The sequence below is a fragment of the Hyaena hyaena genome, unplaced genomic scaffold, assembly GCF_003009895.1.
Source record: "Hyaena hyaena isolate Hyena2069 unplaced genomic scaffold, ASM300989v1 scaffold_0, whole genome shotgun sequence".
In the NCBI taxonomy this organism is placed as follows: Eukaryota; Metazoa; Chordata; class Mammalia; order Carnivora; family Hyaenidae; genus Hyaena; species Hyaena hyaena.
In genome coordinates this window covers 12,913,705-12,931,967 of record NW_024080632.1, presented here as the reverse complement: position 1 = coordinate 12,931,967, position 18,263 = coordinate 12,913,705, and the positions used below count along the sequence as shown (strand labels likewise).

Here is an 18,263-nt window from a genome sequence, read left to right as displayed (position 1 = left end):
GGATATGGTGAAACATACCTTCCATCCCAGAGGGAACAAACATGACTTGCAATAAAACCCTGTGCATACAGATCACAGCATATGACCCTCAAAAACAGTGGCAAAACATATAATTAAACACTTTCCTTTTATTTCAACAATAGATCCTGGGAGACAATACCCCCCACTGTTCATGTAACTCACCACAGGAAGCTCACAACTTTCAAGTCATCCCTTGCCTCTCATACCCTGGAAACTCATCTCCATGGGACTGCTGTCCCCTCATCAGTCTTCCACTCCCAATGCCCCCAAATTAGATAACACTCAACGAAATCCTCTACATCCATACCTTCTATCATCCCACTGTTATCCTAGCTGGTCCACTACCACTCTCTCCAATACTGCCCATCACAACTCCTGATTATTCTTCCAACACACTGACCTCTCAGTTCCTCGACCCCTCTCTCTCCTCCACTCTACCTCAGGCACCCAATTCTCATGGACATGCCATCTGGAGCTGTGCCACCCTTTACAGCAACCACTACTAGCGAGGTGTGGCCAATGCCACATCATGAAATACCATTTTAGCTATACTGGGTAAAAACATTAAAATTAATTTTACCATTTACTTTTTTTAATGTGGCAACTAGAAAATTTTAAATTATATATGTGGCCTGCATTTCTCTGGACACTACTGCTCTACAATCTAGACCAAAAGAGTAACCACCACACATCTTCCACCATCGTAATTCTGAGCACCCAACATTCAAGCAGCAACTCCCTTCTTTCCCAGCTTCTTCCCTTTAGTCCTGATTCCAACAATTGTTTACCCCTCCTGGGATCTCCAAACCAGTGATCCAACCCACTCCTTCAATCTTCTTTCCTTACTTGGCCTAGATCCTATGGTCCACTGCTCCTTTCTTTCTGTCATCTGTACTCATCTGGCAGAACCTTCTCCTGATTAATCTGACTCTCTGCCTATGTATTTCCACACCAGCACCAGACAGATATCACAAGATCACAACCACACCACACCAACCGGTCTCACTGAAGAAGCCCCTTAGGTTGCCTGGCAGCCCTACCACAACCCTATTCCTTTCCTGTACCCACTTAACTCCCAGTCACCCAGACAATGCCATTCCACAAGGCTTCTAAGGCTCCCCTCTCAGCTCACCTTCTATATTTCACCAAGACAATTAAGAACAATCAGAAGAGAATTCCTACGTCCTTCTACAGGTACTCTGCCTTCCTCTCGTCACCGAGGATGAACTGGCAAAGCTCCTGTTCAGACCAGCTCCTCCACTAGTATAGTAGATCCCAACTCAAGGACTCAAGGATACTGTTACAGCAATTCTCCCCCTTTCCTCTGCATCATGTCTGCCCCCTCACGAAACAATCCCATCAGCAGAGACTTGCTGTATTTCTCTTTTAAATCTCTTTAACTTTAAAATCTCTGACCACACGTTCCCTCAAGCTACTGCCTCACCTCTCTACTCCCTTTAGAACAAAGCCACTAGAAAGTACTGTCTGAACTTGCTGTTTCTTCCTCCCATCCTTCCACTCTCTAAAGCTATACTGATCAGGTTTTGTCCTCACCACTCCACCAAAGCAGCTCAAGGCCAACAGCCTATCTTCACATGATCAAATCTACTAGTCTACTTTCAGTCTTAATCTTCCACAGCCCATCAGTAGAGGGCAAGACTGATCACTTTCTCCAAATGGCTTTCAGTTCTCTTCCTCCCTTTTTGCTGGTGCCTGACTCTAGCCTCAATCCTTGAATCTATGCTCTTTCTGCAGCACTCACTTCTTAATGATCTCACTTAGTTCCATAGCTGCAAACACCAAATGTATGCAGCTGGCTCTCTAGCCAGGGTCTTCTCCTTTAACTCCAGATTCCATTAACAGCCTATCTCTACTCAGAGATTTAGTAGGCATCTCCATGCAAAAAGCATATTTCCAAAATGAAGTTCTTTATCTCAACTCCTCTTCCTTCCCCACCACCCCTGAACTTTGTACTTCTCTTGAAATCTTACCCACTTCAGTATATGGTACCTGAAATGGGCTCCAGCCAAAAACATTTTTTTTTCAAAGGCATTCATTTCTCTGCTCAGACCCCACAACTAACATATTAAAAAATCCTGTTGGCTCTATCTTCAAACATCACCCCAATGTGCACACATCTCACCATCTATCACTGTTTCAAAGCTTCTATCACTCTCACCAGATATATCTTAACAGCCTCCTAACTAGCCTCCAGGTTCCACTCTCCCCTTTAAAACTCCAAGTCAGACGGGGTGCCTGGGTGGCTCAGTCAGTTAAGCATCCAACTTCGGCTCAGGTCATGATCTCGCAGTTTGTGGGTTCGAGCCCCGCGTCAGGCTCTGTTCTGACTACCAGCTCAGGGCCTGGAGCCTGTTTCAGATTCTGTATCTCCCTCTCTCTCTGACCCTTCCCTATTCACGCTGTCTCTCTCTCTCTCTCAGAAATAAATTAAAAAAGTTAAAAAAAAATTTTTTTAACCTTGAAGTCAGATTACAGAAATTCCCTTCTTAAACCCCCAATAGCTTCCCATCTCTCTCAACAAAAATCAGAATCCTACAAGGCCCCACATGATCTGACCCTTCTTTCCTATTCTTTGGTTTCATTCTCTACTCTTCCACTCATGGCAGCCTACTTGTATGACCTCAAGCAAACCACAAGTATCACCACCTCTGGTTCTTTGCACTTGTGCACTTGTTATTCCTTCTGGCCAAGACACCCCTCCTCAAAACTGTATGGTGTGCTCCCTTGCTTCACTCAGAACTCTACTCAGAATTCACCTCCTCAGTGTAGCCTTCCTTAGTCACCTCTTTGTTACTTTCTATCCCTTTAATTCTCTCAATCTACTTTTTGTTAATTCAATAAGCACTTATCTTTAGTTTTATTATGCAATCCACACCTGAACAATGCAGGCATTAGCAGCACTGATGCTCTGGCACAACTGAAAATCCACGTATAACTTTCAACTCCCCAAAACACTTAACTGCTAATGACCTGTCGACCAGAAGGCTTACCAATAGCAGTTAAAACATATTTTATTTTATACGTATTACATACTATATTTTTACAATAAAGCTAGAGAAAAGAAAATGTTATTTAAGAAAATCAAAAGAAAAAACACACATATTATACTGTATTTATATTTTTAAAAATCTACATAACTGGACCAATGCAGTTCAAACCTATATTGTTCAAGGGTCAATTGTGTAATGGCTTATTGTCTCTGTAAACTAGAATATAAGCTCCTCAGATACAGTGTTCCACTCAGTATTATATTCCAAACTCCTACATGGTATTTGATGCACAGTATGAAAGGACAAATCTTTGGGTGACTGAATTCCTCCATGAGTACATTAAACCTGCTTTATTCTAGAATAGTTACATAGTACAGAACATTCAAACAGGAGGATAATTTATCTAACCCATCCCTTATTAATTTAGGTCATTTCCTAGATTCTGCAACTACAAACAATGCTACAATGAACTGCTTTGTACAGAAGTCTTTATGTACTTCCGAAAGGATATCTAAGAAAACTCCTAAAATCAGGGGCGCCTGGGTGGCTTAGTCGGTTAAGCGTCTGACTTTCGCTTAGGTCATGATCTCGCGGTTCATGGGTTCGAGCCCCGCGTCGGGCTATGTGCTGACTGCCAGCTCAGAGCCTGGAGCCTGTTTCAGAGTCTGTGACTCCCTCTCTCTCTGACCCTCCCCTGCTCACGCTGTCTCTCTCTCCTAGAAATAAATAAAACATTTAAAAAAAAAAAAAAAAGAAAACTCCTAAAATCAGAGTACTTGGGACTAAGGATATGGCATCTTACATTTTGCTATGGATACTACAGAGCAAATATCATTAAAGTCATTTTATTACTTAAACATTCAAGAGGCACCTCTTCTAATTCAAGAGTGATAATAAAAAGTACTTTCTAGTGCTCGCTTAGGCAACACAAATACTAAAAAAAAAAAAAAAGTACTTTCTATAGAATCTAGCATAAGGTACCCCAAATTTGCTACAATTTCTCACAACAAATGATGATGTCGTTTTCCTCCAAGGAAATTTTCACAACTTTCAAGAGAAGAAAGGAGTTCCAAACCTAGTTATTCCTCAACTACTCAAGGCTGCTTTGGTTATTTACTCTTTCACCTCTTTCTCCCCTCCTCCCCAACTACTGATAAACTGGGAGGTGGGGGAATCAGAGCTCATGCTTATGTTCTAGAAAGGACATTCTTAAATTCCATACCTCATCGCGTCTTCCACCATTAAAAGAAGAGCTAAAGACTTTGCTGCTGCCGCCGCCCCTCTGTGGAGGCATCTTGTTAAAAGTTTTGCTTTTCTGTGAATTGGAGCGACGGGACTGGTTGCTAAAATTTTCATTTTTGGGATAGGAAGGTTCACGTTTGCGATTAAAACGCTTGGATCCACTTGAGTTCTTTCCATCTGAAAGCAAGAAATGTAAAGAATTAGTTAAGAAATGATACATAGGGGCACCTAGGTGGCTCAGTCAGTTGTGTATCCGACTCAGCTCAGGTCATGATTTCACAATTTATGAGATCAAGCTTTACATCGGGCTCCGCACTCACAAGGTGGAGACTGGGATTTGTTCTCTCCCTCTCCTCCCTCAAAAAATAAAGAAGAAAAAGAAAAGAAAAAAGAAAAAAATAAAGGATACACAGGGGCTCCTGGCTGGCTCAGTCAGAAGAGCATGCAACTCTTGATCTCAGGGTTGCAGGTTCGAGTCCCACATCAGGTGTAAAGATTACCTAAAAATGTACATCCTTTTTAAAAATTAACAGGGGTGCTTGGGTGGCTCAGTCGGTTAAGCGTCCAACTTCAGCTCAGGTCATGATCTCCTGGTTTATGGGTTCAAGGCCGGCATCAGGCTCTGTGCTGACAGCTGGGGGCCTGGAGCCTGCTTCAGGTTCTGTGTCTACCTCTCTCTGCCCCTCCCCCATGTAAGCTCTGTCTCTCCCTGACTCTCAAAAACAAATAAATGTAAAAAAAATTTTTTAACTATTAAAATATAGAAGATATATATTTCTTGCTTTTTCCTCCAGTTATAAGAATGCATGTTCAATTTTGAAATTTGGCACTACACATAAAATTCCAACTTATAAACTGCATAATTTCCTTTTACTCTCCAGTTTATATACTTGCCATGTCTTTGACAAAAATGACAGACGTACATGATACACTGTCGTCTATTACTCCATGAGCATTTTCACACATCTCTACCTCTAGTCTTCGAAAGAATGATTAATAGCTGCACTGTCTACAGTATGCTTACAGTATACTATAACCAATCTTCTACTGTTGTACATTTAAGTGGTTTATAGTTTTTTGTTAGTTAGCCTCTTTATACAGATACCTATATGATTATGTCAAATTCTCATGAGAAATCAGCAGGTTAAGTATGATCAGCATTACCTTTACACATCCTCAAGTTGCTTTCTAGAACCATTGTTCCTGTTCATTTATATTCTTTTTTATTTATTTTTTTTTAAACTTTTTTTTTTTTAATATTTTTTATTTCTAGGAGAGAGAGAGAGAGAGACAGCGTGAGCAGGGGAGGGTCAGAGAGAGAGGGAGTCACAGACTGAAACAGGCTCCAGGCTCTGAGCTGGCAGTCAGCACAGAGCCCGACGCGGGGCTCGAACCCACGAACCGCGAGATCATGACCTAAGCGAAAGTGCCCCATCCTGTTCATTTATATTCTAACAGTGTAACAGAGAACATCTAGGTCACTGCATTGTTGACAATACAGAGTTGAATAAACTTTATTAAACTGAAGGGTCAAAATAATTTCTTTTAAATTTTAATTTCTCTGATGAGTAGCAGCAAATACTTTTCCAGTCTGCTGACCATTTGTATTTTGTATAAAGAGCACTTGTTTGTATTCTTTGCTCCATTTTTTCTATTCAGATGCTGAACTGTATAGATTATTTTGTCCTGAACTGAACAGAGAATCCTGACCAGACACATCTAACATGTGCCGAAGTTTACTGGCTTAAAAAAAAGCAAAATGAAATCGAAGAACCATCTACACTTAAATACCTAAGGTCCCCAAATTAGTCTGTGGCCAAAAAACTACTTCATCTTTCTAGTCCCTTTGCCCATTCCATGTTGTCTTTTTTTTTTTCTATCTCAGAATAAAATTTATTTTAAAAAGATTTCCATCCTGTTTTAGATTCATCTATATTTACTCCATATTATTTTATTTCAACATAAAAATCTGACCAAATCAAGTCTGCATACTAATTTAATGGCTTTAATTTAAGCAGAAACTTAGAATGGAAGCTACAGGACTTTTAATGAAGAAATTCATTAGGCTCACCCTCAAACTTTAAGAGGGTGATGGTTTACAAAGCCAAGAGGATTTGACCATGAGCCTGAGAAACTACAAAGTTTCCCCGCCCAAATATAGCTGAATCCTGTTTATGTTAAAAAATATATAATTCACAGAAAAATAGAGAGAGAGAGAGAGAGAGAGAGAGAGACACAAACCAAGAGACTCTTAACTATAGAGAACAAACTGATGGCTACCAGAGGGGAGGTGGGTGAGGGGATGGGTGAAATAGGTAATGGGGATTAAAGAGTATACTTATCATGATGAGCATTAATAATGTACAGAATTGCTGAATCACTATATTGTTCACTTGGAACTAATATAACACTGTATGTTAACTATATGGAATTTTGGGGTGCCTGGGTGGCTGAGAAATCAGAGCATCTGATTTCGGCTCTGGTCATGATTTTAGAGTTCATGGGTTCAAGCTCCACATCAGGCTCTGTGCTTGACAGCTCAGAGCCTGGAGCCTGCTTCAGATTGTGTCTCCCTCTCTCTCTCTCTCTGCCCCTCCATCACTTATGCTCTGTCTCTCTCTCAAAAATGAATAAATATTTTTCAAAAATTATTTTAAAAAATTAAAAAAACAACTATATGGAATTACAATTAATTTAAAAATTAGGGTATGGGCTAAGGTAAGGAGCATTAAAGAATCTAGTCCTGATCACTGTTGCACTACATGTTAATTAACTTGGATGTAAATTTAAAAAATTAAAAATTAAAAATTAAAAAGTTAAAAACTTAATTAAAAAAAATTTTTTTTAGAGGCACCTGACTGGCTCAGTCAGTAGAGCATGCAAGTCTTGTTCTCAGGGTCACGAGTCTGAGTCCCATGTTGGGTGTGGAGCCTACTTAAAAAACAACAAAAATAAACTTTAAAAAAAAAAAAAGGAAAAAATGTCTAGGTGGGGATTTTTTTTTTCTTTTTTTAATTTTAAAATTTCCAGGGGCGCCTAGGTGGCTCAGTCGGTTAAGCGTCCAACTTCATCTCAGGTCATGATCTCATGCTTTGTGAGTTCGAACCTCACATTGGACTCTGTGCTGACAGCTCAGAGCCTGGAGCCTGCTTCCAATTCTGTGTCTCCCTCTCCCTCTCCCTCTGCCCCTCCCCTGCTCACGCTGTCTCTGTCTCAAAATAAATAAACATTACAAAAATGTTTTTAAAAATGTTTAACATTTCCATTATTAGGTTTCATAACCTAATGAATATAAATTTTTTTTTATTATTTGTTTTTGAGAGAGAGCATGCAAGCTGAAGAGGAGCAAAGAGAGAGGAGAACAGAGAATCCCAAGCAGGCTCCACGCTGACAGCAGAGAGACTGATGCAGGGCTCAAACTCATGAACGGTGAGATCATGACCTGAGCTGAGGTCTTGATGCTCAACCCACTGAGGGACCAAGGTACCCTGAAAATAAATTTTCATTATGAAACATTGGATATCACATCTGTTACTCTGTCACAAAAAGGTTCATAATGTACCCCCAGATATGTAAAAAAAAAAAAAAAAAAGGTCATTTATTAACCTTCTTTATATCAGATATTTTTCAATGAGCATATGACTGTTATTCTCAATAAATTTATAAAACACACAAACATATATAAATAAAACTCACAGAAACATGTCTGGAAAGGCAACACAGCAGGCTGTTAATGACCATTAACTTTGGGAAATGGAGCTTTACTTTTACCTAATCAAGTGGTTCTCAATCCTGCCAGTTTACAGGAATACCTCAAATGAACTTTTAAGGGATTCCTATGGTCAGACCTCATCCTCTAAGATTCTGACTTTTAAGTGTACAAAAAGTTCTGTACACTTACTGTCTGGATAATTTAAAAAACTATTAAGTACCTAAAAAAATTATTTTTAAGTAAGATGACTAGCTTATTTTATAGCAGACTAAATAAATCCAAGGTGGAGTATATCCTCAAAGAAAAAAGAAAATGTGAGCTGATAAATCAGAATCTGAATTTTGAAAGCAACCACTTCACAGTTTGTTGCCACCATGGGATAAATGAAAGGTATGCTGTCCTCTCCAAATGTGACCAAACCACAACCCAGGAGCCAAGCTAACAGTCATGTGAGATGGCAGCAATGCAAACAGAGAACAGATGGTTTATTCCTACCAGTTATCTGTAAATCCCAGTTAGGGAAAGTGACTAGAGTTTACTCTGAAACTAGAATTTAAGAACTATACTTTTACCTACTAATTCAGTTACCAACAGCTATTACCAAACACAGCATCTCTGGTGAAAGTGAACTTTCAGATCTCTTAGAAATTTTTTCTTACCTATGGAGTTAGTTAATAAGATTTCAAATCAACAGAACATTTGGAGAGATACAGAGTCCAAGCTAACTTTACCATGAGAACAAATGAGGTTTTATGAAAACAGGCATAAATGGAAAACACATTTTCTCCCAAACCTCATTACCTAAGACCATTTCAGATGATACTGCATTTGACACTAATACTTTCAAGTACCTAATAGATTGCATAAATTTAGGTAGAGTCAGATTCTATACTTTGAGGGCTCAAGAAAGTAAGCTGGCCCTTAGCAAGTGCAGTTTTCATTTCTTCACTTATTACCACACACACAAGGAAACAGTTTCATCACGCTTACAGAAATGCTCTCTGATGGACAGTGAACTACCCATTTCTAAAACAGATTACAACAACTGACCACATATGGCTCCACAATTTTAGTTACTAGAATCAACTCCCTCATCTTGTCTTCCACTGCCTAATGGTATGAAGTTATATATGTAAAGTGAGAGGCTGGCTCTTATCTCTAGACCCAGGCAACAGGCAGCTAAAGAGGCAGGCCTGTGACCCAGAGATAAAATTTTTCAGAGTAGTGTTTTGAGGATGTCTTGTAGACAACTTGCTAGGATACACATGTGAATAACGTGTGGGGTAGAATCTGTCCTCCTTTCTCTGAAAGGAGATAGCAATGAAGATGATCTGCTTCAGATTTTAAAAAGCAGAAAAAAAAAGTCAAGTTTCTAGGAGAAATATTCTTGGTTTCAAGTTTTAATTTTCAAAGTGGTGGTTCTTAATCCTAGCTGCATAAAAGAATCACTGGCAGAGACTTTAAAACTATGGATGCCAGGGGCGCCTGGGTGGCTTAGTCGGTTAAGCGTCCGACTTTCACTTAGGTCATGATCTCGCGGTTCATGGGTTCGAGCCCCGCGTCGGGCTATGTGCTGACTGCCAGCTCAGAGCCTGGAGCCTATTTCAGTCTGTGACTCCCTCTCTCTCTGACCCTCCCCTGCTCACGCTGTCTCTCTCTCTCTCCTAGAAATAAATAAAACATTAACAAAAAAAATAAAAAAAAAAAAAACTATGGATGCCAGGGCCCAAGGACCCAACCCAGACCTAAAGAATCAGAAAGAATCCCTAAGGAACTCCACACATCTCCATTTTTAAAAAAGATCCTTAGGAGGGACACCTGGTGGCTCAGTCAGTTAAGTGTCTGACTCTTGATCTCAGTCCAGGGTCATGAGTTCAAGTCTGGAATTGGGCTCCACAGTGGGAGCGGAGCCTACTTAAAAAAAAAAAAAAAGTTCCTCAGGATAGTCTAATGAACAGCCAGAGCTGAGAACAATTGCCCAAGAACTACTGTCAAGATATATTCCAAAATGGAGAAGCCCATTAGTTAAATGGCTCAAATCCAGAACTCAGGATCCAGGAGTCAATAAGAGACTTGAAAACTTAATCCAGTGTCTCAGTTCTTCCCCATTTCACTAACAGAAAGGTCTCTACCAAATAACAGTAAACATATCTCAATCTCTTCCCTCCATTATTAAATTAAAGACCATAAATTTTTCAGTTAAAAAATTTGGCATCATCCACATTTCTAGCTCTAGTTCTAACAGGTGGCACAACCTAGGTCAGAATACCAGCCAGGAAGTTTCTGCTGCTGATTCATGCTGTAATCACAACCAAGTTGCTTACCATCATTCAGACTGGTTGACAAGCACCTCCGGAGGGGGAACATATGGCCTCACTATAGAAACAACTGACAACAAACTGAATCCAGCTAATTTCTGAAATCAGTAATTCTGAATGAAAGGAAGAGGGAAGTGGTATCAAGAATGACATGCACCAAGTTACCTGCTAAAGTGAATTTATACAAAGGGTAATATACAAATATCGCCTAGGACTTCTTAAGAATTCACTCGAACCAGGGGCACCTGGGTGGCTCAGTCAGTTAAGCATCCGACTTCGGCTCAGGTCATGATCTCACGGTTCATGGATTCGAGCCCCGCGTCGGGCTCTGTGCTGACAGCTCAGAGCCTGGAGCCTGCTTCAGATTCTGTGTCTCCCTCTCTCTCTGACCCTCCCCTGCTCAGTCGCTCTCTCTCTCTCTCTCTCTCTCTCAGAAATAAAAACATTAAAGAAAAAAAAAAAAGAATTCACTCGAACCAATCACTCTAACCCCTTTAAAGCCTCCTCGGTTTTCCTGTCCATGAAATCGGACTTATCCTCTAGCATGCCTCCTCACTGGGTCATGAAGATTAAGAAAAAACTTCTGTAAAATGCCTACCAGAGTGGTTGGCATTCGAGTTGCCATTATTATTTGGAAGCCTCCTATTATTAATAAATCTAAATCATTCCTGTCAAAGAGCACCCACTAGACTTCCAACAAAGCCATATAAACCAAGGACTCCACCCAACAGGCCCAGAAATTCTTGCAACTCCTCTAAGTGGTTTTTATTAAAGGCTTCGAGTCACCTCAATTTTCAAAGCCATCAAAACCTCCAGGTCCATTTACAGTTCAGAAGTATTCTTCAAGGCAGATTACCACGAGTAACCTGGCTCCTGGTACCGGAATAAGAGGAAGTGTGTCAGGATAGCGCTTCATATCACCAACCTCAAAATAACTGCTTCATAATACCTGACCTTCCCTTAACCTCCATGGCAGTACCATCCCCCACCCAGGGGAATGGGGCAAGAGCCTGGTTCTGGGCCAGGGTCCATTGTTTGTCCATAAACAACCTAATCTCTTGCCTCTTTTTACTTTCTTTGCTCTTTCTAAATGACTTTCCCTAAACCCAAACACACCTTTCTCCTTTGGTCTATATTCCAGGGGTATTCACACCAAATGGACTTAGAACTGCATCTTAGCCCTATTGGAACAAAGCTAGAGAAATATATCCAAGGAAAGGAATGTTATATGAATGTCTGAAGCAATTAGCCGAGGCAAAGAAAATGCGGTATGCCACTGGGCCAAACAAAAAGATCAAGTAAATCCCAGGAGCCAAATTTACCTATTTCCTGTGTGCATAAAGGGCAAACTTAAGCCAACTGCTGGAACAAAGACTCAAGTATATTAAACATGTAGATAGGAAGCAAACGACCATTCATGACATACAGTTTAGAATAGAGAACAGATTTTTTTTCCTCATGTGAGGTAGGGGGAGAGGAAAGGGGAATTAAGTATTTAAAATCTAAGCAACACTTGTTCTTGTTACTTTGACAAAAGAAAGCTGTCTTTTCACCTTAACACTTTTCTGTCTTCAACTCAGTCCTTTCAACAACTTGCTGCAAAATCAAGTACAAGAAGTATTGACTCAGCTTTTGAAATACTACAGAAACCTTTTACAGAATTATGCTGAATTTGAGTCTACTGTTTTGCTAGAGCAACCATCTAGAATCACTGTGTAAGAAGTCCTGAATGATATCTGTCATGGCAGCATCGACCTTAGCTGTAATGTTCTTAAGGTAGCATATGCTACCCTTCAGTGCAAACTTAAATGCCAATATCCAGAGTTTCCTAAGCCATTTTTAATCTCTACCCACTCTACCTTTGATTTGTTCTTTTTTTTTTTTTTTAAATATATTTTTATTTATTTCTAGGAGAGAGAGAGAGAAACAGCGTGAGCAGGGGAGGGTCAGAGAGACAGGGAGTCACAGACTGAAACAGGCTCCAGGCTCTGAGCTGGCAGTCAGCACAGAGCCCGACGCGGGGCTCGAACCCACGAACCGCGAGATCATGACCCAAGCGAAAGTCGGACGCTCAACTGACTAAGCCACCCAGGCGCCCCAACCTTTGATTTGTTCTTAAATGCATGCAGTGAATTACGGCTAATGAACTCTTTGTTTAGCTACAAATCTATCCTTCCTTTTTGCTAAGGGAACATACATAGCAGTGGCCAGAATAGTAGGAACTGGCAATGGCAAACTTTCTAACAAACATATTAAAAACTAACGCTATCAGGGGCGCCTGGGTGGCTTAGTCAGTTGGGTGTCCGACTTTCGCTTAGGTCATGATCTCGCGGTTCGTGGGTTCGAGCCCCGCGTCGGGCTCTGTGCTGACTGCCAGCTCAGAGCCTGGAGCCTGTTTCAGAGTCTGTGACTCCCTCTCTCTCTGACCCTCCCCTGCTCACGCTGTCTCTCTCTCTCCTAGAAATAAATAAAAATATTAAAAAAAAAAAAAAAAACTAATGCTATCAGAGGCACTTGGTGTATATAAAACCCAGAAGAAATCCTTTAAAAGAGTTTTTATTTCCTTCCTCAGAAGCTTTCAATTAAGAAGATAAACAAATGCTTTAAGAGTATTCTACAGTATTTAACTGTTTAAAAAATCACTTTAGTCAGAATGAACCCAACAGTAAGTATTCTATACAAGTCTATCTGAAACCTTAACACTGACAAATATTTTCTCGGTCAAACTACAGCAGAATTCTCTATCATCCTGTTGGGTAATCAGAGTTAGTTCTACTAATCAAAATTCAAAGTCAGGGACAAAAATGCCTTAAATACCTCAGTTTTCTTGTTTGGACTGTCACCAACTTTCTCTACTGCCTCACTACAGGATAAAGTGAAGGCATATGTCAGTGGCTTAAACAGGAACCCCAGAAAAACTACTTGAAAATTCAGATAGCTAGATGGGGTGCCTGGGTGGCTTAGTCGGTTAAGCGTCCGACTTTCGCTTAGGTCATGATCTTGCGGTTCGTGGGTTAGAGCCCCACGTCGGGCTCTGTGCTGACTGCCAGCTCAGAGCCTGGAGCCTGTTTCAGTCTGTGACTCCCTCTCTCTCTGACTCTCCCCTGCTCACGCTGTCTCTCTCTCTCTTAGAAATAAATAAAACATTAAAAAAAAAAAGAAAAAACATTCAGATAGCTAGAAAACCATAATCTTTAACTTTATGTCTCAGAATTGAGTGCAAAGGTAAGGTCATTTACCAACTACAATGAGAAATATTCAGATTACACTAAACCAGCAGTTCCAACAGTAGTCAAGAGGCCTGGCTACTCTCTATCTCTGGAGGGATCTGTGATAAAGCTACACATGTGCAAAACCCCAAAATTAATCTACATAATGCTGCCCTAAAGTCCACACTAATCCCTGCTTTGATTAGCATTTGTTTGTTATGGAGACACCTGGCCTCCACCCGCATTCTATAAGCAATTTCTACAAGTCCTCAGCATACCAGGTAAACAAGTTTGCTCTATCCAGGAGATCAATTCTGAACTCAAATTAGCCTTACAATGTTTTAATCTTAAAAAGTTTTATTATGTTTAATGTTTATTTATTTTTGAAAAGCAGAGAGAGACAGAGCACAGGCAAGGGAAGGGCAGAGAGAGAGGGAGATACAGATTCAGAAGCAGGCTCCAAGCGCTGAGCTGTCAGCACAGAACCCGACCCAGGGCTCGAACCCACAAACCGTGAGATCATGACCTGAGCTGAAGTCGGAAGCTCAACCGACTGGGCCCCCCAGGGGCCCCAATCTTAAAAAGTTTTAAACTGGAACTCTACTTTTGGGGATTCAAAATGTTCCCCTGTCTGCCACATATCCCCACTCCCACTGAAAACAACTTCCTATTACTGCCAATATAATTACAGTATGAAATAGCAGAGATTAGTACATGAGCTTTGAAGTAAGATGGAGAACACTCAACTGGGTTGCCAGCTCCTAAACTCTTGGCCTCTCAGCCTTTTCCTTCTTTAGAGATGAATAATTCCACTTTGCTGGACAGGTTAATAACTGGAGTACGGATAACAGATGTACAAACCTAACCCAGTACCTGGCACATGGTAAGCCCTCAATAAATGGTAACTATTATCATGATAGTCATAACTTAATATTGAGAAGGTGGACTACAAAAATAACAAAACCTTCCCTGTAAAAGGATACACTCTAGTCTAACACAGGGAAATAGGCATGATGGGTGTCTGGTGCATAATAGCTGCCAAGTACTCTGCTAAGCTCTTAGTTCATTTGTTTTCTGAGATAATTTACTTAATTCTTACTATCTCCACCTTTACAAAAAAGGAAATCCAGACACTCAACGTCTAGCAAATCCGAAAAACTGAATCACAGCTACTGCTCTTAACCACAACTCCACAGTGAACAAAGCCATTCAACGACGACTCCTCTTCAACAGAGGGATGGATCTTGGGCCAGGTTATTAATACGAAATTTGAGTTTGAAAAGTCCTTGGGCCCCACCCTCCCCTGTTTAAACTTGAACACTATCCAATGCTAATTCAACATTAAAGGGTAAAACAACTTAGTGGTTTAGGAGCGTGGACTGGTGAGTCAGACAAAGCAGATCCGGGTAGTAGGGCCTGCTATGAGGCACACACTAGCTGGGTGACCTTACTTTTTGTGAACCTCAGTTTCCTCATCCGCAAATTGGGGATAAAAGTAGCACTTAATTCATCAATCTCTTCCGAGTATTAATGCAAGGATAATGATAATGCAAGGATTCACATAAACCACTGTGTACAGTGTTCATAAGTGTTAATTTTTAAATAATGGGAGCTTGGAAAAGGGGAGTAAGAGAAGAACGACAGTGGAAAGCGGAGCTGTCCCTGGGTAACCCAGCAGACACCAGAGCGAGCATCCTCCCCCACCTTCAGGGCAGTCACCCCCACCCCCCGCCCCGGGAGCCCGCCCTTACCGCTCTTGGGTTTAGACTCGCCGGCCGGCCCCGCCGAGGCGGAGCGGGGCGGCTGTTGCCCTTTGCTGCTGCCCGAAGAGGCGGAGGAGCTGCTGGAGCCGCTGTTCTTGTCCATGTCGGAAGCGGTGGCGGCGGCGTTGGGGGAGCTCTGCGGCATCAACGGGGGCCTCGGCGGCAGCGGCGGTCGGAGCGGAGCGGGCGCGGCGGGGACCCAGGCTCATGGCGTTCAGGGCCGGCGGGGGTCGGCGGCGGCAGCGGTTCTCGGCCTTCATGGCGACATTTTTCCCTGTTTCCTTCCTCGGCTTCTCAAACTGGAAAGAGAAGCAGCGGGTGGGGCTGTCGAGCCCTGCGGCAGCGGCGGCGGCGGCGGTGACAGAGGAGGAGGAGGAGGCCGGGGCTCGGAGGTCCGGGCCGGGCCTGGCGGGGCGGAGGCTACGGGGGAAGGGGAGTCGAGGGAAGGTGCGCGAGCCCCGCCGGCCGGCCGGACACGCTCTCCCGCCGCGGGGCAGGGGAGAGGGCTGGCTGTCTGGGTGTCGGGGACCGGTGTCTCCGACACAGCGACGGACACTCGCCTCTTGGCCGAGGCCGAGGTGCTCCGGGAATGGCGACGAGTCGCCAAACAGCATCTCGAAGAACCCGGATGGACTATATATATAGTGGCGATGTGAGAGTGCAGCCCTGTGGGAAATGTAGTTTTCTATGTACATCCGGGCCCCGTGATTTGCACCTCGCCTCCCCCCGAAAAGATGATGGGACTTGTAGTTCACGTTTTAGTTTTAGTACGCTCGCTAAAAATGTGTATGATTATAATATGCACTACTACTAACAACGAATCCAAACATTAGAATACCTGTGAAATCCTTTTATTTACTCATTGTTTAACTTATAGTTCTTATTCTAGCATTCATATCAATTTATTCATGGCCTTTATTTTATCTAATAATAACAATAATGAAAATAACCTTACATTTAATATCACTTTACAACACTTCCTCATACACAACTTCACTTCATTATTAACAAACCATTTATTAATATAAGTCATTGTTAATATTACATTTCATTGTTAATAACATTATGAGTGCTTATCATTTTTTTTAAAAAATTCTTAATTTTTTTTTTTTTTTTTGAGAGAGAGAGACACACACACAGAGTATGAGCGGGGGAGGGTCAGAAAGAGAGGGAGACACAGAATCCGAAGCAGGCTCCAGGCTCTGAGCGTCAGCACAGAGCTTGATGCGGGGCTCGAACTCATGACCTGAGCCGAAGTCGGCCACTTAACTGACTGAGCCACCCAGGCGCTCCTTGAGTGCTTATCATTAACAGGCATTGCACTGTGTGTTATATGGATCGTCACACTTAATCCTCACATTAACAGAAATTTAAAGACCAGGAAACTGGCTCAAAAAGCTTCCATCAATTACCCATGGTCACATAGCTAATAAATGATGTTCTCAACTACCTATGAGATAAGTAGTTCTCTATTTTACAGATATGGACACTGCAACTTAGGAAATCTTGTCACATCCATCTGTACTTCGGAAAATTTTAAATGATTCTTACAACCATAGCAGTTTGAGATTCAAAGGGTCACATACAAACATTGTTAAAGAAATGAACAAATAATTTTTCAGACTAACCTCAGCTAGTTAGAAACCTATTATATGCCAGACACTGTGCTGAGCAAAAGGAATGCCAAAATATATTCATATCGAGGTCTTTAATATACTCAAAGTTTCCTACGTGAATTAAGCAAAAAGGAAACTACAGTGCTTAGGCCAGTGCTCACCAAGGACAAGGCCATGTTCAGTTCACGCTCCAGTATCATGAAGCCAAATGGCTATGGATGAGTCCAGCACCTTCTAGACTCTCTTTGAGCTGCAGATGAACACAAAACTCAAGGCCCAGCTAAGGGAACCAAATATAACAAGAGCCAAGGAAACTTAAGTTAGTCATAGCCAGAAAGCCATTATAATCTTTGTGTACATTCCTCAACTTAAATCTTTCTAGAAAATCCAAGTCCAGCTAATAAGTAAACTAGAGAAAAACTTCAGTGGGAAGTGCGATGTGTTTATTGCCCAGAGTTGCAAGACCCAACTCAAAAAAGCTGTACACAAAATAAGCAAGCATTCCACACTCCGACAGCTGTGCACGATGCAATCCTGGAGAGCTTAGTCTTCCCAAGTAAAATTGTGGGCAAGAGAATCCGTGTGAAACTGGATGGCAGCCAGCTCATAAAGGTTCATTTGGATAAAGCATAGAAGAATGATGTGGAACACAAGGGTGAAATTTTTCCTGTCTATAACAAGCTCACTGGTAAGGATGCTAATTTTGAATTCCCAGTTTAAGTTGTCAACAAAACTTACTGAATAACATATCATTCACAGAAAACAAGCAAGCAAGCAAGAAAACTAAAATGGAAAATGGTAGTGAGAGCTATAATAGGGGCACCTGGGGGGCTCAGTCAGTTTAGTGTCTGACTTCAGCTTAGGGGTCATGAGCTCATGGTTTGTGAATTGGAGCCCTGCATCAGGCTGACAGTGCAGAGCCTGCCAGGGATTCTCACTCACCCACTCTCTGCCCTTGCCCAAATTGCACATGCATGCATGCGCATGCTCTCTTTTCTAAGTAAACTGAAAAAAAAAAAAAAAAAACCTCTAATTCCTTTAAAAAAGAGAGAGAGAGAGAGCTAAAGTTAATACAAAATGCTCACGGTAGAAAAGACTCCTAGGAGAGAAGTACAAAGAGGTGGGGAGGGTAGAGGCAGGCTTCCCAGAGAGGTGTCATTTGAGCTGAGTATGGAAGGATGAGTGGAATTTCAGCAGTCACATCTGAACAAATAGACAAAATTCTGGAATTCCTCTAATTGGATCCTTTTTGGCTCATTTGTCATCGCATGTGATACAAAGCATTAGTAAACACTGTATAATAATTCAATCAATTTTCTTGAAATTAAGTTTTAACTTCAATTAAGAGATTAGATACTAATCTCTTGTTTT

The 18,263-nt window shown here is 41.5% G+C and overlaps 1 protein-coding gene and 1 pseudogene across 2 annotated transcripts in view; one reads left to right on the top strand and one right to left on the bottom strand.

Annotated features, from left to right (window-relative positions):
• RNF10 (ring finger protein 10) overlaps positions 1–15,443 on the bottom strand; it is a 35,137-nt gene extending 19,694 nt beyond the window's left edge. For both annotated transcript variants that reach the window (XM_039230581.1, XM_039230652.1), the window contains exons 1-2: positions 15,265–15,443; positions 4,255–4,451 (exon numbers count right to left, since the gene is read on the bottom strand). In XM_039230581.1, the coding sequence (XP_039086512.1) occupies positions 4,255–4,451; positions 15,265–15,421 (354 nt within the window). In that variant the 5' untranslated portion in view covers positions 15,422–15,443. The remainder of the gene's footprint in view (positions 1–4,254; positions 4,452–15,264) is intronic.
• Positions 15,444–17,066: 1,623 nt separating this feature from the next.
• LOC120233803 lies at positions 17,067–17,612 on the top strand (annotated as a pseudogene).
• The last annotated feature ends 651 nt before the right edge of the window (positions 17,613–18,263 follow it).